Below are 22,770 nucleotides of genomic sequence, written 5' to 3'. Positions count from 1 at the left end.
GTGAATGCAGAAAGCCATTGCAGGTGACTGTGGCTGACTTAACTCCTAACTCCTGCTCCAGGGCATGACGTTGGTATGATGCAATGGGACTAGGGTGAGATCGTAGAAAGAAGCATCGGCATCAGCACTGCCTCCTTGGGGAATGGAATTCATTTCAAAAACTGGAGCAAGAAACAAGTTCTATCTCTCAGGGAAGATGGTAAGAGATGCAACTAAAAGGTACATCAATACATTTTGGAAAGTGTCTATATTGGAAACAATATAGATCCAAACTAGCTTGGCTTGTACAAAAGTCAATCTTTATTCTCATCCGACCCAGTTTCCTAAGCACATGGAGCCTCAGCAAATCTCTGTAAGAATCGTGGGTGTTCTCCACCACTAAATAGTCAGGACGCCAATGCTTACGGAGCTCTGGGGTTACATAGGTATCATCATGAAGGTTGTAATGAACCTGCGAGGAGGAGGCAAGTATATTTTAAAGTAATTGTATCTTTTAAAAGCATTTCTAGGTTCAGCCCTAGAGGAGGCTGCCATTCTTTTTTCTGTTCTAACAACTTCCAGAAATTCTACTCAAAAACCGGTTTCCACTGCGCTAGTCTCTACACATCTGTAACCCAAAGAATTATTAATCCATTTATAAAGATTAAAAAATAAAGCAAACATCTCTCGGCCAGCACGTTCCAGAAGTGCAGGTCTCACACAGCGCGCGTGTTTCTGCCCCAGCAGCCCGCGCTGGAGATGTGTGCGGACATCTCGCTGTATTTCCAAGGACTCAGTTTCCGCCGGGTGCCCGCCCCCGGGATCCCCGCTCCCGCCCCGCCGGGGGGCGGCCGGAAGCGCGAGCGCGGCGGTGGCGGGTCCCGGCGGGGCGGCGGCGCTGGTGCCGGGGAGGCCGGGACCGACGTGGCCGGCCGGGGGAGGCGGAGCCGAGGGGCCGCCGGGCGGGGCAGGCCCGCGCCGAGCCGCGGCTGGATGGCAGCGGCGGCCCGGGGCGAGGCGGCGGTGGCGGCGCACGGTAAGGGCGGGTGGCGGCCCCAGGGCGGCGCGGCCGAGGACGGGGGTCGCTGGACCGCCCCCGCTCCGCTGTTGTGGGACGAGGGGGGAAAGCGGGAGGCGGGCACGGCAGCGCGGCTTAGCAGCTGCGGGACGGGGAGAGCGGGGCCGCCGGCGGCGGGACGGGACGGGACGGGACGGGACGGGGTGAGCGGCGGCGGCAGCGCTGTCCGCAGCGGAGCCGAGCTCGGCTCTGGCGGGGCCCGGCCCGGCCGAGCGCGGGGCAAGTTTGGGAAGACGTGGCGGGGAGCGCCCGGCCGGGCCGCTGGTTCCGGCAGCCGTGTACCGGCCCGGCGGGACCGCGGGCTGCGCGCCACCCGCCCCAGGGCCCCAGCTGCCCACGGGCTCCCGGGGCCGGCATCCCCCCGGTCCAGCCCGCCTTTGCGGGCGTGCCGGGGGCTAGAGGCAGCCGAGAAAGTTTTGGAAGTCGGTCCTCCGGCAGACAATGTCGTGAGAGGGTCTCGGGCAGGGGGTGCCCCGCGGGACGCGCGGAGCTGGGGGGGCCGGGTCTGCGCGGCCACGGTGACACAGGGACCCCGGCGGGGGGCAACTAATGTGCTGCTCCAGTGAGGAGCGTGAGCAGGGTTAATTACTAATTGCCCCCGCGGCAAGTATGTCTCACTTTGCATCGCTCTGCGTTCCTCAAATGGAAAACCTGCGCTGTCTGTCCCATCCGCCGCGATGTGAGACGCAACGATACGAGCGGGCCCGCTGCATTAGTCGCCCGCGGGCGAGAGCGGTGCCGGAGCCTGGCCTGGGCGAGGGCTGCGGCACCGGTGACGGGGCGGGAGGGGGGCGGTGTGCCTGGCCTCTGCCTCGGGCTGCCACGGAGAGTGGGCTGGGAGGAGAGAGATTCCCCCTAGCCCGGAGGGGAGTGAACGCCATTATCTGGTCCGCAAACTTTCCTCTTTTCATCCTGGGGATGAAAGGATGCAGGACGGGGAAGGAGTCGCTGTCTCCCAAACTCTAGTAGTGTTCACTCGATTTTAACTGCCTTCCTTGCCAGCTCTTAGGTTTGCCCGGCGTCTGTAATCTGTTCCCACCTGCGATACACTTATTGTTCTTAATTCTGTGCATCCCCTGCATTTAGCTGCGAAACGCTGTCATTTGCAGAAACGCGAGCCTCTGTGCAAAAGAGGTTTTTTATGAGAGGGATCAAAGGGGAGGGGTCCCACCAGAGCAGTGCATTCCCTAAAGATGGGCAGTGACTCAGAAAGTGCTCAGGGAGTACTGGAGACCTTTTGTGCCTCTGCTAAGGTAAGGGCCTCCAGGAGGTATTCAAAGCTCTCCCCTGGGCTGATGGAGGGAGGTGGCTCATGGAGAATTTTTTGGCTGAAAATTATGCTTCCTCCCTGGAAAATTAACTTTTTTCCCATTCCATGCAGTACTCTGTTGCAACTGTAAGGCCAGGCAACCAGCTTCCAGAGAAAATGCTTGTAAAAAAGCCTTTTCTTTCTGATTTCTTCCACCTCGACAACATCTCAAATGTGTGGCAATGAGCAATTGCGCTGAGGCAGAGATGAAGCTGTATGGTCTGAGAAGACAGAGTGTCTAGGAGAGTAGTAGATGGGTTCCTGCCAGAATAGTCATCGTGTCAATATTTTATTTTCTCTTTTCCAATAGGTTTTTGCCTTGGCATTTTAAGTTTTGTCTGTGTGTTCTCAGCCACTGCTAACTACAGAGGTGCTCAGTGAAGTAGGGTGAGGCCCAGGGAGCCTCATGGGTCTCCTGGCTTGGTGTGCAACCTCCCTCTGCCCCTGCTCAGGAGTGTGTAAATGACAGATTCTCATTTGTTTGTTCTTCCTGAACTGGGAAAGCCTCATGGTTATTCCGGTCCTGAGACCATTTCAGAAGGGCCCGAGCAGGCCTAATTCTGAATACTCAAACACATGCTCTGGAGAGTGCTGCCAGTGGTAATGGTGACCAGGTTGTGATCCAGCACAGCTGGGAGCTGTGATGCCAAATGGAGCAATTGTCAAAGCTGATAAATAAACAATGTACTGCCTATTTCTCTCCCATGCACGTTCTTAAATATGTGATACAGCCTTCTTGATAAACATGTCTCTGTACCTGCATATGCCTCTGCCTTATAGTGACCACAGATGTCTCTGAGCAAACCTGCAGGTGTTTTCTCTAGAAATTTCTCAAGATGTTCTCAGATGTTCTCTATCTGAGTTCCAGAAACAAATGCTGTTGTTTAAAATTAGGAGTAGGTAGAGACTTTCTGCAACTGTAGTGGCAGTGTATTATTTTCCTCCTCTTGAGTGTTTTTTCTCCTAGGATTACATCTTCACTGTGCCTCTTTATCCCCTTAAATATTTGTCTTAGCAGCAACCAGTTTAAATTTAAAGACTTTACTAATGAGGCAGAGAAGCAAAGATGCTATAGAGATAAAAAGTGCCTTTTTTTTTTTTTGAGCAAGTGGTTATGATGTGTTTGGAAGAAGCAATATGCTCTAAATAATTAGCTGGGCACAAAAATCAGTTTAGGTATGTCTTGGGTGATACACTGAATTTCTCGTAGATGTTGTATAAACATCAGGAATTTATTGAATGAGATATGGAGTTGTTCTTGAGTCAGGGGGTCTTGGTGGTCAGGCAGCACAGGTGTAAAGAAATGTGCTGGTTTTCCCTCAGTGAGTAACAGGAGAATAAAGTCCTGTTGGCCACAGAAAGTTGGCTGACACAAATGTGAGTTAGAGGAATCAGTTTTGTACCCTTTTATGCCCATTTATTGTTCAACACCATACCTTTTTGGAGGAACCTGATCCCTTTTTGTTCTGGAAGAGGGACATGAAGCCAAGTATGCAGACCTTTTTCAGAGTCCTGGACATGCTCTTTGTCCTGTGTGCTACTGCCTCTCTCCAGGATTTTGATCACTTAGTCAAAGTAGTGTCCTTTGGGGCACATATGAGTGTGGAGAATGAGGTGCAAGAAATCAACCTGTTGAATCAATTGCAGTGATTACGTTTCGAAATTGGTTCTCAAAAGCTGTGACAATGATGTTGCAGAAGAGACTTGTGCTGCTTCCCATCATTGCCAAACTGCAGAGAGTGGTCAGGGTTTTTTTGTGTATTTATTGCCTCTTCATAGGCATATGTATGGTTGTATAAATCCTGATTTATTTTTGCTGTGTTCCTCACAAAGTTTTCAATCATTTTCCTCGTCTAATCCTGTCAAAAAGGACGAAGAGGTCTGTCAGGCCTGCTCCCAGGTTGTCTATTTTAAAGGAGGAAATTCTGTAAACTGCAGGTTTTTTGCAGCAGCTAGTAAGCAGAGAGAAGACTGTGGCTGGTGGAATCTGCTTGAAGAGGCCCATCACCTACCTGCACAGATGCCCCTGTGGCTGATGGCTTTAACCTGTATTGGTACTGTATTGGTACTGTATTGGAACAGAAGAAACTCTGTTCAGTTAGGGGACAGCAAACATTTTGAGAACTTCCTGTCTTTTTTGGGGTTTGTTTTGTTTTCAGGGAAAATTTTGGGGGATTCTGTGGCATAATTTTACCCTAGTTTTGTGTGTATGTTTGCATAGCTGTAGGGGGGAGCCTGAATCGCCATGAGGGGAGCCAGAGGGCCTGACAGTGTCCTAGGTATGCAATGTGGTGGAGCTGGGCAGAGGGCAGCATCTCTGGCCCATCAAGCTGTCCTTGCAGTTGTTACTAGCTCTCCAAGCATCAGCTTAGTTCCTGTTCACTTCAGTGTCTGAGTTGATTGGTGCATGGAGTGCTATGAGAGATGAAAATGTCCCTTGCTGCCAAACCCCCATTCCTGTTGTTCTGAAGTGGTTGTGCCAACAGTGATTTACAGCTGAAAATCTACCCCTTTTCATAGGGCCCTGTCAGCAGAGCAAGGATCTCTCCAGCTTACATCAAATTACAGGTGTAGGGCTGAAGGGACTTCAGAGAAGGGATCTAATCTTTGCAATAAAATACCATCTGCATTTGGTGTTTCTTTTGCTCAAAATAAAATAAAATAAAGACAACAACCAATGCTAGACATTCTGCATCGTAGACAACCTGTTTCAGTATATCACCACTTTGGCACTATGTAAATTTGTTTTTTCATATTCAGGCTGAGTCTCGTTTACTGTATGAACTGATCTGGAAGAAGAGTTTAGCACTTTCCTCCTTTCTTGTGACTTTTAATATATGCACACTGTTCTGTTCCCTTCAGTGTTATCTTTCTATGACTAAACACTCCCAGGTCCTTCAGTTGTTTTTTCCAAGTCATGCTCTCTACACTCTAATTTTTGTTTCTTTCCACTGCAATGTCTTAGATTTTTGCATGTATTTCATGAAGAAGAATACGTGGGGCTGGGTGCAGTCTGTTGGCTAATGTCTCACCTGTGTGAGACCTACTGTTTGTCCCAGGATAACATTTACCTACTTTGTAGCAACATAAACCCACTGGCTTAGAATTAATTTCTCAGTCAATGTATGCTTTTTCTTTGTGGCACATTGGGCTTACTGTATTGTCACTTCTATTTCATTCCACACCTGGCCTCGTGCCTGCCCCTGCCCTGCCCTTAGCAGCCAGATCAAAACACAGCAATAAGATACCATAAAGTCCTGGGCTGGTTTGAACTTGCTATGTTGAGGGATTTTATTTTTTGTTGTTAAAAAAAAAAATAAATGAGAGGTTACACAAAAAGTTTTGGTGGTTCTTGCACAGCTTGCCAAACCAAGACAGTGTCTTTATTGATTCCTTCTTGCATCCCCACTTCTGATATCCATGGTCACTGTGCGTGGAGACTGATGTTCTCCTTTCCAGGAGCAATGGGACCCTGTCCCTTAATTTTGTTTTTGATTGCTCACTGCAGCTGTGCCTTCCTCCTGCAGTGTTTTCATCCAGGGACTGAAACTGGCAGAGGGCTGATTCTTCAAAAAAATAGTTTTCCCTGCTAATTTGTTCTGACGCTGCTCACTCATGGAGTCTGGTGTGCACATGGGGAGGTGATGCTTCATGAAGGGATGGGGAAAAGGGGCAACACCACTTTTTCATCTGCAGTGAGCCCTTGGATTGGCTCCAACATCCTGAATTTTGTCTTGATAATTTCAGGTCCCTTTCTGTCTGGCTGTTACTTAATGCTTTGGTATCTTTATCGCTTTCTTATCTTATAGGTAACTACAAACTGATCATTTAATTTGATCAAGAATCCTTCAGAGGATTGAAGTTACTGGTCTGTAACTTCTTAAGTCTTCTCCCACCTTTTTTTTTTCCTTTTAAAAAGGTAGGTGAGGCATGATGCTTCTCCAGCCTTCCTGTGGCCTTCCCCTATTCCTGTAAATTTTCAAAGATGGTCCTAATGCTTCAGAGATTACTTTACCTGTTTTTTCGCATGCTTTCAGGTGAATGCTGTTATTCCCTCTCAATCAAGAGCTATTTCGCGAACATTTGTTAAGCTATTTTTTCCTAGCGTGCTATTTTCTCCCATTTCCAGATTAATTTTGCTTGTTACATTTCACTTTTTCTTCTGGAGACTGAAGGAACGTTTGTACTTCAGCCTTTACATCATTTGCTTTCCTTTCCTGTTTGCCAATGAGAGTGTAATTATCTTTATTTTCCTCTTCTAACATGCTCTCTTCTCTACAGTTTTCTTGTGACTGCAGAGCTCTTAGTAACAGCTGTGCTGATTTTGACTAAGAGACCATCTAACCCAGTATCCTTCTTGGAAAGGAAAAAAACAGGACAAATAGATATGATATTTTTAAAGTATCTTTCCAGTCTCCAGCTCCTTTCACATAAGGGAATTTCTTGACTCTAATGTGAGCTGTTTAACTATTAACAATCAATAGATTTATCTTTCTAGTACTTGCCCTGTCTTTTGATGAACCCATGTAAAATTTTTCATTGTTTTTGGAGAAGTACTACCACACAAGTTATTTGCTGATGAAGGGTCATATTTGTTTGTTTTGAAGTTGACCCTCATTGACTTCATGTGGTGGCTGTCAGAACTTATGTCTGACGAGATGGTGAATAGTCTATCTGTGTTCACCATCTTTACACTACTCATGAGTTTACAGACTTCTGTTATGTTGCCTGTCTTGCATCCTAATTTGTACATGGATGCTGTTGCATGGCAAAAAAAAGATTTATCTGGGTAGCATCTCTGGTCAATACCTTTTTCTGAAGCCTTGGGACACTGAAGGGCAAGGATGAGGGTACTTGGAGTCCTTGTCCAGCCCACCTGAAGGAAGATGCTTTCACAAGATGTCTCATATGCAGTTTCATACACCAATGATAAACAGCCTCTCTGTCCTTTAGTGCTGTGTTGAAATCAGGAAGAGTTTCAGATGTCCAGATGTATATGGGTATACATACCTGTGCTAAGACACTGAAAAGGGGGGATGGTGTGGCCAAGGCCTTTCTTCTGGGATGATGGGAGGGAGAGATGAGCACACTCTCAGAACTGCTCTCCCTTCTCTTTTCAGAGATTGGCCAGCCTGGCTGAGACCACTTAGCAATGACAAAACAAAAACTTCTGCTTGATGGGACGCTCTCCTTGTTTCTGATTGTGGCCTGTGGAGCTCAACAGGTCCCGAAGAGTCATGTTGCTGCTAGTTCTGGTTCGCTTTGTGAGAAGGAGGCAGAGTCCTGGGGAAACCTTTTCACCAGTGAGTGGCTGGACACTTGGATCTGTTCCCTCATCGGTTCATTCATGGTGGGGCTGAGTGGGGTCTTCCCCTTGCTGGTGATCCCATTTGAGACGGGAGCTGCTCTGCAGTCAGAAGGTAAACCTGCTACCTGCATTGGCCTTTCTGAAGCCAAAAGTCCTGGGATGTGACTGAACAGCACAGTAGTGAACAGGACTTTGTCACAGAAATACTATTCTCTAAAATGGAAAGTCTGTTTTTGGTGCTTCAGTCCACACCTGAGAATCTGATAGGACAAATGTAAGCCCTGGATGGAGCTTGTACAAAGAGTATTGGTTTTTACCCTGCTTGGTCCAGGTCCCTCCCACACACTGCTGTCCCAGGCAAGTGGTGCAAGAGCTTTTTCTTGCATTCCATTTGTTTTGTGCTCTCTCCTTTGAGAGCTTGCTTTGTGGATGCTTCCAATTTAGGTTTTTCTGTGCAAACTCGCAGCTGGAAATGTTTTGGCTCCTGGATGAGTCGTGATTAGTGTGGGGTTTTTTTGTTTGTTTGTCTGTTTGGTTTTTTCTTTTTTTTCTTTTTTTTTTCTTTTTTTTTCTTTAGCTGGATCACACCGTATGAAGCAGTTGTTGAGTTTTGCAATTGGTGGACTACTGGGGAATGTGTTTCTGCACCTGCTTCCTGAAGCCTGGGCCTACACATGCACTGCAACAACAGGTATGAAAGCCTTATATGCCTGGAAGCAGCCCATGCTATGCCTACTGCTACATTTTTTGAGTCTGTTCCATCTTGAAAGCACAAGACCAGCCAGTCTGGGTCAGCCTAAAAACTGGTCTAAGCTGGTATTCTCTTTCAAACAGTATATAAAAGCACATGCCTAGGGAAGGATGTAAGAACAATAAACACACATGTAGTACTTTGTCTTTGTACTCTGCAGTCCTCCAGAGACTTTGAGATTAGAGTACTTTATGTTTAGTAACTTGCGTTGGTTTTCTTGTCTATCAAATTCTCCTATCTTTCCTTGGATTCCTGTAAGTCTCTGTTGATTGTCCTTTGTCCTTTCTGTAAGGAAAGGGAATGCTTCTTTAACCCGATGAGAGGTTATGAATGTGTATGTGGTCTGGTATATGAACTTGTGCACCATCTCAGTTGGGGATCAGGTGCATCTTTTTTATAAATCTGTCCCTATAACAATGTTAATCCTAGAGCCTTTTTCTTGGCACTAACTGGGGCCTCTCTGTTGGGTACTTGGATTTATGGGAGCTCATATGTGTTGCCCTCGCAATCTTTGCTCAAGGAGAAATCATGGAAAATTGTCCATAGAGCCATAATTAAGAATGGAGGGTGAGGCGTGGGGGGAAGGGAAAGCAAATACAGGTCACAGAAACCTGTGTTCGCCAGCAAATGAAACACTGTCTGAGTTGGTATAGAATTTGTGGTATCAGTGTAACTCCTTCATCCCTCAGATAGCCAGGGTTGTTGAAACCTATAATGGTTGTGTCTCTCTGCTTCAGCAAACTGATGGCATAGAAGGCAAGTGTGGCTGCATCCCACCTGTTGAGAAACCAAGAAATCATTTCCCTGCTGAAAACAGGGGAAAGAAGATGAGAGAGAAAAGAAGATGCCCTGGGTTTCCCAGACTCTCTTGTACCTATGTCCTAGGATTTCAAATCTGCTGGGCCTTTAGTCTTCTTTCTCACAGCTCTAGCACCATAGGCAGAACCAGCTCTCCTTTTTTTACCCCTTTCTACAGTGGTTCCCAAATTACTCTGTCTTCCTACTCTAGTTTGCTTGCTTCTGCCAGACTGTCCTGAAGCATAATGGTTTCCTTGACCCATGTAAACCTTGTTACAGAGTCATTCTTTTCTTCCATTGCAATGCAATCTCCATTTCTGCAGCCAGACTGAATGGATTATTATCTCACAAGCTTGGCTCTAATTGAAAAGGAAGTTTATAGCTTTGGGCTTAATAACTTACCTAGGTGTGGCAGAAAGGGGAAGGTGAGTCTGTAGCTCCACTAACAGCAGATTTCAAGTCAGAGCTTGCTGCTTAGTAGATATAGCTGCTGGATTTTTGTTGATGTAATCTTCACTTGCCTCTGGACCTCAGGGAAATTCACAGTGTTGTCAGGAAATATTTTGGGTTGTGCTATTGAAGAAAACGGGGTGGTAGCTCTCACTCTGAGTGACCTGAGATAAGGATATCTGTTAGATCAAGAATGAGCAAGTTAAACTAATCTACTTTGAGATGTGTTTGCTCCTCTTACCTTGGAGGGAGTCTTTCCACAGTCATTTCTTGTTTTGACTTGGAACTGCTGGTTGGGCTGTAAGGGGCGTGGTGGGTTCATATGTTTGAAAAACTATGTACTTAATAGAGACATGAAGATTTCTCTCTTGTCCTTCAGGAGAAGAGCAGAGCTTTCAGCAGCAGAAGCTTCTGGGTCTCTGGGTCATCACTGGTTTCCTGACCTTCCTGGTGCTAGAGAAGATCTTCCTAGAGAAAGAAGAGAAGGACTACCCTGGTGTGGTAAGTTAGCAGCCTGAGGGGAGGGAAGGCTCTTATATTTGAAGCTCTGTACTAAACACCTCATCCACCTTATCTGACAGGCTCAGCAAATGATCCTGGAGCTGTGAGTACCTTGTCATTGCTCTTTGGGAGCTTTTTGTCACTTCTTTGACACTGGTCTCTTAGAAGAAGGTTTCATCTCCAGGCTTTTGTTTTATGGTTTTGACTTTTGTTCTTTATGTGGTATGTGTAAAAGAGAGGTGCTCTTTTATGGGGACCGGTAGCTGGAGCACTCTGCAAATGAGACTTTTGCTCAAGTTACCTTTGAGGGATGACAACTTGCTGATGCACGTTCCATCGTGATTCATTCTCTTTCTGGGTCCTCAGTCAGGACAAAGACCAGCCTTCTTGAAGGTGTTTCTCCTTGGTTATGGCCTGGACCAGATGTTTGGGTAACTTTGTGTGGTAGAAGGGGTTTATGGGTGGCCAGGTAACACCAAGTTCAAAGAAGTCACCCAGCTGCAAAGGGGCAATATAGACAGAGGTACCAGAAGGTAATTCCAAGATAGAGAAGAGGAGCTAGTCTTTAGACATAAGGACAACTCCTGGTTGCAGCTCCTATAGATTGTTCAGTCCTTGCTGTGCCATGACTTCTGAGAGGTGAAACTGCAGGTCAGGCGCTACATAAGAGCAATTAGGTGTTAACTTTGACTCATCCTTGCGACTTCAAAGCCTGAAAGGAACTTCACCTTCTCATTTAGAGGGAGGCTGAAGTCTTAAATAAATATCTTGTTGTTTGGAAGATAATGATCCCAGCTATAGAATAATTCTGTAGGCTTAGTTATTGTGATGGACTGGGGAGAGCAAGACTCTTTTTCCCCCATTTCCTGTCGAGTTGAGTTATATTTCTGTGGGCAGCAGCTGCTAGCAGGATTGGCAGGCTCAGTCTCTTGTCCTTCTAGAGGAACTTGGCTCGTGCCAAGGGGGTGTGACTCCAATTCCTCTCTCTTTCTACTAGTCTTGAGGACTAGGAGCTCTTTGCTCTTGTTGTCTTACAGTGCAGATGTCACAATGCTCTCTGAATCTGTCTCATTTCTAGCAGCTGTTATTAAACTGGGGTGCCAAAGCTGTTGATTTACATTGTAAGGACAAAGGGATTAAGGGTAAAGACTGGATTTCTAATCCTGATTCATGCTCATTCATCACTGAAAAAAAGTGAGTGACAAGTTTTTTTCCCCTAATTTAGGACTGTGATTCCAAAGCACCAGCTGGAAAGATTTCCAATGGAAGTGGCTGTTCCTTGCCAAAGGTGGCAGGCCAATCCCAAAAAGCACGAGCTCAGTGTAATGGCTCCTCTCTCCAGTCTTGTACAAGAAACAACAGAATCAAGGTAAGAAACCCATAAACTCACCTTCACATCTTAGTCAGGAATTGTCTGTGGAAAGAACTGTGCCTGAGTGGAAAACTCGATGTTTGAGTTGTGCTTGATTTTGCTCTATCAAAGTGTCTGTCCTCGTCACAGCAGGGAGGAAACAGCAGACTTGGAGAAAATCTACACTGTAGCTTATGCAGAAGAGGCAAAGTCAATATTATGAAGGCATAAGTCTGATGATGTGTGTTTTGTCTGAATTGTGATACCAAAATACAGAATTCCACGTTTTGTTTCTCTGTTTTTTCTAGTCAGTATATCTTTATTGGCTTAATTTTTTGTGCCATGATTTCTCTGTTCTCTAGTGCCTGCATTGTACCAATTGTGAGCTGCATTTTTACTTTTAAGGCACCTTTTGGAAGTGTTTTGACACCTTTTGGAAGTGTGTTGAAGCTATCCACTATAGAACTTAGAAGTTCAGTTTCTCAGATTATCAGTTTATCTGCTGCCAAAAAGGACTTCTTGTCCACTTCTGTCTCCAAAACTGTATTTCCCATCACTTCCTTTGCACTGGTCTCATCTGACCCCACAGTGAGCCTATTCAGGGAGCTAAACAGACTTTTTTCTGCACCCACACACCCACCTCCCACCCCCAGGTCTGTTTCTCTCCTATCTTAACTTCTTGAAGCAGCTTGGCATGTAGACAGGCAGCCTGCAGTGCTGGAATAAGGGAGATCAGCAAGCTCATAGGATTGGAGGTGGAGGAGGAAAAGGAGTACTGTATCATTGGGAAGTGGATAACCTTTACATTGGCTTTGCTTTCAGTTTAATGTTACTATCTTTGTACTGTGGAAACCCTTGTCTGGGTGCACATTACAAGTGAGAGAGTAAACAACCACTTTGGCGAAGGAGGACCTACAATTTGAGATTGCAAGCCCATAAAAATGTGGAAGACTGTATGAGAGTAACTAAGAACAGAAAGTGTGGTTGCATGAACTAGCCCAAACCTGGATGTGTGGTCAGTCAGAGGCTCTTTTGTCTTTCTATTTTAAATCTGTTTTGCTGTAACTTAATAGCTCTTCCTACACAACATGAAAGTTGTGCTGAGATCACTGAGTATTTTTGATATCTGTCACATTCATGTAATTTTACAGAACACTATACAAACTGCAAACTGCCACACTGATGTTTCTAGAGGTGATAGTAGTGAAGAAATCAATATTACTGGGTTATGAAACATTGTGCCCTTATTTTAGAAAGGTTTATATAAGGAACTACAGATTTAAAGGATGGTTAGTCTACCACTGATTTCAAGTAGAAATGAAACACCAATAGAGGATATGATTGCTCAAGACATGGTCCTAATGTAAAAAATAATAATCTAATTAATGCTAATTAGTATGATCTTATGGAAGATAAATTCTTATCAGCCAGACATTTTCTCCTGCCTTTTATTCAGTGATAAAATTGTTTGATAAAGGTAATGACAAACATATATAAAATATAACTTTTCCCCACATTCTAATAAAACTAATACTGCATGAAATCAACTTTGCAAATATTAGTTATATTAAAAATCAGTTATATTATCAATAGAGACTGGATTAAGGCAGTCCCCCTCAAATCTGTTCACTGGTGGGATATGATTTTTTTAAGTGATTATTTATAAAAACAGTATGTCTTCACATTTGCAGATACTACTATATTACATAAATGGCACATCGTGACTGCATGAAGTCAGTGATAGCAGCTAAACTGAGTAACTTCACCAAAAGTGCTGCATTTTTAACAGGTTTTGATACATGCAAATATTAAGGAATAGATCAGAGAAAAAACACAGATCATATTTACAAGATAGGGATAGTTTCTAGAAAGTCAATGCAGTGGAAAAAGGTATGAGAATTACAGTAGGAAATTGTTTGAACACATTCTTCCCTTATGATGCTACAGCCAGGAGGATGGGTGAGTTGGAAATAGTATGTAAGGGAAGAGGGGACAGTCCCTCTTTCTGTACAGCAATAATGAAACAACTATCTGACTTTTTCCAGTAGTGTTATTCCAAATATCCAAAATGTTACTGATAATTTGTAAAAGAGTCAGGAAAGAGATGAAATAAATATTTTAAGTTTGCAGTACGTGATAAGTGGTTTCCTTTAGGTTAGCTCTGTCATCATGACAGATCAAGGATAACTTAAAGTATACAAATACCCATGTAAGAGACATGACGAAATTTGCATAGTTGAAGCTATAGCAAACAGTAACAGACTAGAAGGTAGAGACAACTCTGTAACTGAGGGTAACTAGCCAATGGACCAACTTACCTTAGAGATAGCAGATTCTTTGTCATTTGTGGGCTTTAAGCTGTGATTTAAGATGCTCTCTATGAAGTACATTATAGCTTAACAAACAATGGACTTCGTGCAGAAATTGATGAGATTCTTTCAGTTGTGTTATGTAGAAGGTTTAGACAACCATAGAGAGCCCTTCTAGCTTTAAAATCCTAACACATCTGTTTGCTCTTACAGACTGTTGTCAATATGCATGAAATAGAAGCTAATGACTTAATGCATGTAGTTTTAACTTTCTACATTTTGAGCGTATGATCTGAATAATAGATTTCCTGGTAGGGTGGAAATTACCAAAACTACCAAGATACTCCTGCATTATTAGCCTGTTTCCTTAGGCAACAACATAAGCAGTCATTCCATCTGTCTGTCCATCTGTTCTGCCCTTCATTTTCAATAACTTTTGAACCCATAATTAATTTTTCTTGAGTTCAAGAGAGGATAGAAGTCTTGAAGGTGATCCAATTTCTGCAAGTTCCATAAAAATCAGCATGGCAGTAGAGGAGGAATGCAAACTAATGCCTTATTATAAAACACTGTCAGAACTTAGCTGCTGTGTGCTGCTCGACAGGCCCACCTGGTTGGTAGCTTACCGGGTAAGTCTCACTGCCCTTACCTGGTGGGGAGGTGGCTGTCATGCAGTGCAGGGTGGTGAAGGGGTGTGCAGGGAAACAGTGATGCTGGAAATGAACAAAGTAGGTGCTTGCATGAAATCCATAGCAAGACAGACTTCTTTGGTTCTACTATTCACTCAGAAGCCTCCATTTTTCCTGCAAGCAAAAGGGGAAAGGTACTATTTAAACAAAGTCACCCATCAGGGCTTAATGGTTAGTAAGCTGTAAACAGTTGACCATTGTCCGCATATATATTAGAACTTCTGCTTTTTAGCTGCTGCTATAATTTGTCCTATCTTGAAAACTGCAGGTGGGAGGTTTCCTTTGCACACAAACATAGATCAGTTCTGTCCAGCACTGCAGCCTTTATATCCTCAACAAGTAAAAATGCCGTAGAGTACTTTTGCCTTGCTTATGCTTTCTTTTTCCCTGTGGCACATGGGGTCCTTGCTGATTTGAGGAAGTATGTTTTATTACACAGTGACATAAATTCTGAAGCATGAACATAAACACTTCATCTGGCTATGCTCTTTATGAGCAACAAGAACATCCTATTAGGGATTCACAGAATGTAAATGTCAGAGACTCATAACTGTCAAATCAACCCAATTTATTTCTGAGCACTCCAAGGCTTTGCTTCTTTCAGTGACAGCTTTTGCCCAAGCCACTGACAAGAAAAAGTCATAATGTTTTAATCATGAAATCTGTTTTTTCCCTATATGGTGGTATGGGAAAGCATTTTTGTGTAAAACTTCTGTGAATAATTATTATTATCCTGTGGGGAAAATGCAGTCACATAAAAAAACAACATGAAAAGGAGAATTTTAGATAGTCATATTTGACTGTCTAGGACTCAGAGTATGAAGAATGAGAAGTAAAACTGCTGTATTCTTGGGTCTGCCTTCATGCATCTATTTGTTTCTTTTTTTACAAAAGCATACAGGGACTTCTTTTGCATCCATTGTGGAGATGCTACTTAGATTATTACTTAAAACTGAGCTTAGCTAGGCTTTGCTTAATCCCTTATTGTCATATTTAATCACCAATGCACTTTTAAAAATTTAGAGCCTGTAAAGGCCCAAGATTGTGAAGTAAAAGTGCCCTGCAGAAAGGTGGCAATCTGGAGAGAGAAATTTGACAGAAAGCCCCACCTGAGCCATGGTATATAGATGACAGGAAGAAGAGATGCACCAAGCAGAGTTGATAAAAACAGAGAAGAGCAGAAGACCAAAAAGAACTAATTAAATCCATCCCCACTTGTGCTTTTCCAGCTGAACTTTGGCATCTGACACTATGGTGAAGTAAGAGGTTGATGCCTCACAGTTTCTACATAGTCTCTCCACTCACTGGATACTACCCTATATTTGGAGTTCTTGCAGTCCAGGGACAGCCTGGTATATTGGCTAGCACCTGGTTTGATAATAATTTAAACTGCTGTGCCATATAGTGAACTGTGGTATCTCAGGACCCACACACAGTAGTTTAAGTCATATATGATGGAAGAAAACCCAAAAACATGTGAGCTAAAGAGGTGGAGTGGTACCCTCATAAATCACTTTAAATCAAATACTTAAAATATGTCTTGAGGTGACCGTAGTTAGAATGATGGGGAAGTCTAACATGGAGATGGACTTGTGAGAAAGGAAGGTGCTTTATGCTTATAATTTTAAGAAATGTGTTTATATGCAAATACATATACATGCTATCCAGCCTTCTAGTAGGTGGCTTTTTGGTGACTGTCATCACTCTTGTTATTCTTTGTTAAGGGAAAGCAAACCCACAAGCACAAGCTTTTTTGGTACAATGTTTGAAGATTTATTTTGTTATAAAAAGCAGTTTCAGCAGCATTTTTCTGTTGCATTGTTCTTGCCAGCTTTTGAGGAGGAGATATTTAACAGTTGGATATTAAAGTACATGGCTTGAAAACAAGATCAGGCCATATTTGAAGCCAGTTACCTGTGTAAAGTAGTCAGTGTTACCTAAAATTGGTTCAATTTAGAATTAAATATATTCTTGCATTTTTTACTTTCTTCTTTTTCCTTTCTCTTTTTCTATATCTAGAGGTCTTTGTCATTTGCACAAGGTAATTATTCTAATCTCAGACAATACTTACCTACCCTAAAACTTAGTTTACTCTAAAACCAAAAATTACATTTAATTTGTCCTCAGGCACTGACAGTTTAAGACCTTCAGCAGAAGTTCCATGTTCTGATGTTTCCCACCTGATTGTGACTGCATAACCTGTGTCTAAGCCATGTGCTTTCTTTTATCTTCTTATGTCTCTTCCTTTATCAGGGGCTCTTCCTTCTCTTTGCAGATTAGTGGATACCTCAATCTACTGGCCAACACCATTGATAACTTCACACATGGCCTGGCAGTAGCAGCCAGCTTCCTGGTCAGCAGAAAGGTAAGGTTTCTGTGCCCAGCTGTGTATTGAACTGGAGAGGCCTTGTTTCAAGTGTGATGCAACATGCAGAACATCCAAAGATGTAAGGAGTTCCCTCCTATTTTATGGAGTTTTCTGAGAAAATGCAGACTACAGTAAAAACCAACTCTATCCTGATCCTCTGATGCAGAGCTTCTTCAAGCCTGGGACATGTTAGTCATTTGGACTGGGGGAAGGATTAGCTCATCTACTCAAAAGCCAGGCCAGAAATAGCATTGACCCCTTACATGATGAGGATGGTCACTTCAGAGACAGGGACATAGACAAGGAAGAGATGTTTAATGCTTTTTTTACTTTGGTTTTCAACACTGATGATGGGCTATCGGGTTCCCAGTGCCCTGAGCTGGAGGACCATGACTGTGAGAATGATAAACTCCCAGTCAACCCTGAACTTGTGTAGGATCTGCTGTTACAGCTTGATCCCTGTAAGTGCATCCTGATGGTGCATGGGTCCCCTGTATGGGACCTTGGATGAATCCAAGAATACTCTGATTGTTTCCTAATCACCTTCTCTCTGCTGCAGGTTGGGTTCCTAACCACAGTGGCCATTCTCCTGCACGAAATCCCACATGAGGTGAGAGGGGTTTGGATCCTGCCATTGTGAGGGGAATTACAAGGTGCTTCACCTGCTAAGAGGAGGCCTGGGTCTGGTTAATATTTTCTTGTCCTTTTGAAAGCTGCTCCCTCTGGGAAACTGACAACATGGAAAAGCAGAAGCAGTCTTGAAACACTGGTCTTGCTGAGAATGCAACAGCCTTTGTGACTGAAAATTTAATATTCTTATTTATTAACTGTCAACTCTTGGTTTTCTTAGGTTGGAGACTTTGCAATCTTACTTCGGGCTGGCTTTGACCGCTGGAGTGCAGCCAAAATGCAGCTTTCCACAGCTCTGGGGGGAATTCTAGGAGCCTGCTTTGCAATATGTGCTCAATCACCAAAAGGAGCAGGTAAAGCTCCCTGCGACCTCTGGAGTGGGGAAAGGAGGTGCTTGTCGTCCCCATGTGTGTATCTTCTTTTCCTTCAGTGTTGTCTCCCATGGCTCTGTCTCAGTAATAACAAAAGCTTCCTGTGTTTGTGCAGGTGAAACAGTAGCCTGGATCCTCCCTTTCACTTCTGGAGGATTTCTGTATATTGCCCTGGTAAATGTTGTGCCTGATCTCCTGGAGGAAAAGAATCCTTGGTAAGTGCTCCCTCCTGTTCTGCTGCAGCAATTCTTGCTGCCAGGGAGCAGGGATATAACCCTCCCCTGTGCCTGTTCTGGAAGCATGTGAATGCTGGCTTTTCAAATCCCATGGGCAAGGCTGGAATCAAAATAGACTGCTGTGCTATGGGACTGTTGTGCTTATGGGACTACAAAGACCCTCTAAACCACAAGAACCTTTAACTGGGTCAGTCCCAAAATATTGTGCTAGCACAGTATGTAGCATGACCAGCTAAAGCAAGTTCCTCAGAAACATGTCCAGTTAGGACAGCTGCTGCCCTGTCTGTCTTTTCAGCTTCTGGCACGTACTGGTTTAGGGACTGTCTGAAGCAGGGCCCCATAGAGGTGTGTATGTCTGTAACCACATGTGAATCTATCCTTCCCAGGCTTCTCTCATTCCTTTTTGACCTTATCCATTAGTTCAGGCTTCTGCAATCTCCCTTTGGCAGAAAGTTTGCATAGCTTTACTGCGCTGTGTTAAGTGATACTTATTATTTGGTTCTTACACTCTTGCTTATTGATTTTTTTTTTTATTAGATGGCACTGTGGTGCTGTGTCAGTAGAAAATAATAGTTTTCTTCTCTTTATCATTCAACATTTCGTAGTCTGTCATTGTATCCCACCTCAGTCATTTCTCTTCTGCACTGGTGTATATATTCCAGTATATTTGGCCTCCCGCCGTGTATTATTCTAGTTTCTTGCAGTCTAATTAAAGCTGTAGCAGCTCCAAATCCAGCTGTACTGCAGTAAAGGCCCTCTCAGATCTGCTGGCAGAGCTGCCCTTGAATGTTCCCCTCTATTTCAGTTGTAATGAGACAGGCAACTTAAGTGGTTTAAATAAGATGCCTTGGCTCACCTAGTTAATTTTGACTGAAACATTCCTCAAAAAAACAGCTCCACTCCTCCTGAGGAGGCAGGAACTTCTGGTGGAGAAATGTTAATGACTAATTTGGGAGTTTGCTTCTGGCTTGGTAACCTTTTGTGCTGGCAGAGGTTGTTGCCAGAGTATGCAGAGGTGGGAGGTATACAGTCACTTCAATCCAGCATAAACCTGAGATAGTGCTAAAAGAATGGCCAAATTCATCATCTTGCTTTTTTTTTTTTTCCTTTTTGTAACTATGGTTGTTAGCTGGATGAGATCCCTAAAGTGCCTATGAACATGATGCAGAACTGTTGGTTCCCTTGTGAGTGAGAGGACAGGAATATATACCTGAAGCTACAAGACTGAATCAGCTTAAGTTGACTTTGAAACCTAGAGTTGGGCCTTGCAGCTGAGTGGAACAAGTACATGTCAGTTTACAGACAACATCTTTGCTTGGGGTGCTAGGAAAGAGTCTTCTCAGCTGTGTTAGTGACTTCATACAGCTGTTGTGTTCTCCATGCCATAGATTTGAAAGAGCGAAGGGTAAACAACAAATGATTTGAGAGTCTCTCTGCTGTTGCCTATGGGAATTGGTCTATGGCTCCTCCTAATTTTACTGTTTCTTTCCCAGGAACTCCCTGCAGCAAATTCTGCTCCTGTGTACAGGCATTATAGTCATGGTGCTACTTGCGCTCACCACTGAGTGACCTCTGCGCAGACCTCATGATGCCTCCCAGAGCCACCACAGTGACTCTGAGCTGTTACAAAGCAATAAGGAACACTAATGTTATTTCTTACGTGTGTGCGTGCAGATCTGGCTGCTAGTATGAGAAGCAGGTGAGAAAGAGGTCTGGGTGTGCAGGACTTCATTCCCTGGCTCTCCTATTCCTGTTCTGCTAAAATCCACACATCAGGGCTTCTGTTATTTTTCTGATTGGTTGGGTTTTATGGAGCAAAAGATACACTGGGGAGAAATGAACTGAACAACTGCTCCACAATGAATGAATGATATTTCATTCAGTTCGTCCTGATGGAACTGCACCTCCCAAGCTCTTGTGTGAAAACAAGAGGCCATTCCTGTAGCTCATGAAGACTAAGGACTTTTCCTACCACTCTAATGGCTGGAGGCAGAACAGGGATTGCAAAGCAACAACAAACTGACAGCTTTAGCCAGAACTCCCTACCCATGAGAAGTTGATGGTGCTATGAGATAGAGGGGAAAAGACCCTTTCCAGCTTGGTCTGTGGCTTTTTATTGACATTGCTTGTTCCTAAAGGGTAGTATTAGCCTCAGCAGTCCAGCTCTTTTGGTCTATTTTGTATTTCTTTATGTTGAAATTGAGCCAAAAGCTTGAGGCACTTTAGGATAGGTCACTATAATTAAATGACTCAGCTTAGAGATTACTTGCCTCAGCCCTAACCACTCCAAAAGCCAGCACAGCCTGTTTATCTGATAAATGATTAGTAAATGTTTCTTCTATTGCCATACTACCAGCTCACCTACATCTGGAAGGAAAGACATGTAGCTGCTGTGACTGAACTCCCTCTCCTCATAACCATTAGTTGAACACAGCTCTGAGCTTGCTCTTGAGACCTGAGTCACCCACCATCTGCCCCACACCATATTTCAGAGTTTTCTTGAGGTGTAGCATGTTAGCCCTGCCTGACATGCTACAGCACCCCTAGACTGTTATGGCAGAGGTAGCTGAACACTACAGCCTGACCGGCAGCTGATAACTCCTGGTTAACTTTTCCTCTGTTCAGCGTAGGCTATTTAAGAGCATGCTGTAACCAAAAGCATAGATGGTAGCCTATTTCTGGGCTTCTTACCTCACAGTGATGTTCATCTGTTGGGGATGAATGGATAAGGAATAATACTGACAGCTCTTAAATGGGAAAGCTGAAACTGCTGGTGAAAATATTTTAAAAATATTTTTATAGAAAAGTTGTGTGCTAGGTAAGGAGAGGAAGGGATATGAAAGGGGCACGATAGGTATGCTTTAAGAAGAGTTTTCTGTTTTGTGATGCTTGGGCTAAAATTTTTGGCAATTTGAGACCAATAAAAATAAATAAAATTTCTAGTGCTTTCCTGCATCCCAGCTCACAAGGCTGACCAGGCCATAATTCCATAGGCATATTTTATTGCCACAGAGATGTGCACAATTACTAGATCATCTCTTCTGCAGAGCTTATCCTCGCTTTGCTTAAATTTGTTTAAAAACAGGTCTAATTGAACTGGTGGAGTCACCGGGCACAAAACAGGTGCCCCAATGTCAATTGCACCAACTTAGCTCTGTCTTTAAACAGCTTTTGTAAATCAGTACAACTCTCCAACCTGCACAAGGCCTTATCAAGAGGGCTTATGCCTTCAGAGGGCGATTCGGGTCAGAGCAGTGAGGCAGGTATGCTGCTGACAGCAGAAGCATTTACTTTCCTAAGAGATTCCTGAACTGTTGACACAGTTCTTTTTTATGACAGCTCCTGTCCTACTTTTCAGCAAGTGCTGGAAAGCTCATGCTTGCAGTTCTATCTGCCCAGGAACTGCTGCCTGAAATTTTTTCAGCTTTCCTTACCCTGGACTTACAGCAGTAACTAATTTCACTGCAACAATGAGGGAGGCTTAGAGCAATTGTTTTATTCCTCTTTACAAAGTTGCCTTCCTATGCCAACTACTCTATCATTCAATTGTCTGAAGGTAGCATCTGCTTCCCATTTTCCTAGAAGGATGATTAATCCAATTAGTCTACAGGGACCGGCTGGGTATACTAGCCCTCTAGTTCTGGCTTTGGGGGTTCCCCCTGCCCAGGGACTGCAGCTAAGTGGACCCTGTAATGGGGCTCTGGAGGAAGCAGGTTTGCACAGAAAGATGTGCCTGCTGTTTCTCAAGATTTCTTTCCCAAAATAAGGCTGACATTTAAGTTGAGGCACTGCCAGGTGAGTGCCCATGAGTTGGCGTTGTTGCATCAGCACTGAGCCTTGCCAAGACTGAAAACCACAGTCAGGATTTTGTACTCAGTGTTCAGGAATGCAAAGTGGATGACACTGAAGAAAGAATTTCAGAGCTTTTTTTCTTGGCTGCTACCATAGGCCTGGATAGTCTGTGGTTGTTGGGAAGATACCCTGGTAGGAGGTAGCATGGGGCTTGTGGGAGGGAGGGGCTTGATAGTTTTCTATGTCAGCCCTGGAGCTGAGCATGGAGAGCCTTGGGAGGAAATGGAGCATCACTCCACCACATTTGTCACTTTTGGAAATACAGAGAGAATTGTATTTTCTAGCTCTATTTTTTCAGCTGCTCTTATTCATTTCCCACTTCATCTGTATTGATCTGCTCTTCATGGAGACAATAGAGATGAAATAAATGGTTTTCCATGTTGGTTTATGTTGTTGGGTTTTTTTTGTTTGTTTGCTTGTTTTGTTTTGGGATTTTTGGAAGCTACTACTTTTCTTTGAATTTAAAATTCAATTCAGATTTCATTTGAATTACAGAGCCATATCTCTGGGTTAGGCTAGAGAAGTCTGGGCTCTGTCTTGCTGTCAGACATTCACAATTGAAAAAGAAGGTTCTAATCCAGTTTCTTCTTCCTGATGCCAAGGAACTGTCATCCAGGAGCAGTGTGATCCAATCATAATTTTTGACTGCCGGTCTGGGTTCCTTGAAAAGCATCACCAAATAAGTTTCTCCTCTTTCAAGGGAAAGCTTACATGGTAACTGACTGTCCAGAGAGTTTTGCAACTATACTTTGTTGTGATCAGTTATTTTTTTAATCAAAAAACTCATTTA

The 22,770-nt window shown here is 43.9% G+C and overlaps 1 protein-coding gene across 1 annotated transcript; it reads left to right on the top strand.

The window, feature by feature from the left end:
• The first annotated feature begins 927 nt into the window (after nt 1–927).
• Nucleotides 928–22,368, top strand: SLC39A13 (solute carrier family 39 member 13). Its single transcript, XM_064657874.1, has 11 exons — nt 928–1,015; nt 6,176–6,285; nt 7,487–7,786; nt 8,252–8,365; nt 10,053–10,174; nt 11,400–11,543; nt 16,799–16,888; nt 17,451–17,501; nt 17,742–17,874; nt 18,008–18,107; nt 19,622–22,368. Exons 3-11 carry the CDS (start codon nt 7,519–7,521, stop codon nt 19,695–19,697), a joined length of 1,098 nt encoding a protein of 365 aa, XP_064513944.1. The 5' UTR covers nt 928–1,015; nt 6,176–6,285; nt 7,487–7,518; the 3' UTR covers nt 19,698–22,368.
• The last annotated feature ends 402 nt before the right edge of the window (nt 22,369–22,770 follow it).

This window comes from Pseudopipra pipra, chromosome 6, assembly GCF_036250125.1.
Source record: "Pseudopipra pipra isolate bDixPip1 chromosome 6, bDixPip1.hap1, whole genome shotgun sequence".
Taxonomy (NCBI): domain Eukaryota; kingdom Metazoa; phylum Chordata; class Aves; order Passeriformes; family Pipridae; genus Pseudopipra; species Pseudopipra pipra.
The sequence above is the reverse complement of the archived record's forward strand: the minus strand, read 5'-3'. Positions and strand labels throughout refer to the sequence as shown.

Coding starts and splice junctions, on each gene's coding strand:
- SLC39A13 (XM_064657874.1), top strand. CDS start 7,519: ATGACAAAACAAAAACTTCTGCTTGATGGGACGCTCTCCTTGTTTCTG. Junction 16,889..17,450: donor GCTTCCTGGTCAGCAGAAAG/GTAAGGTTTCTG, acceptor TCTCTGCTGCAG/GTTGGGTTCCTAACCACAGT. Junction 17,502..17,741: donor TGCACGAAATCCCACATGAG/GTGAGAGGGGTT, acceptor TGGTTTTCTTAG/GTTGGAGACTTTGCAATCTT.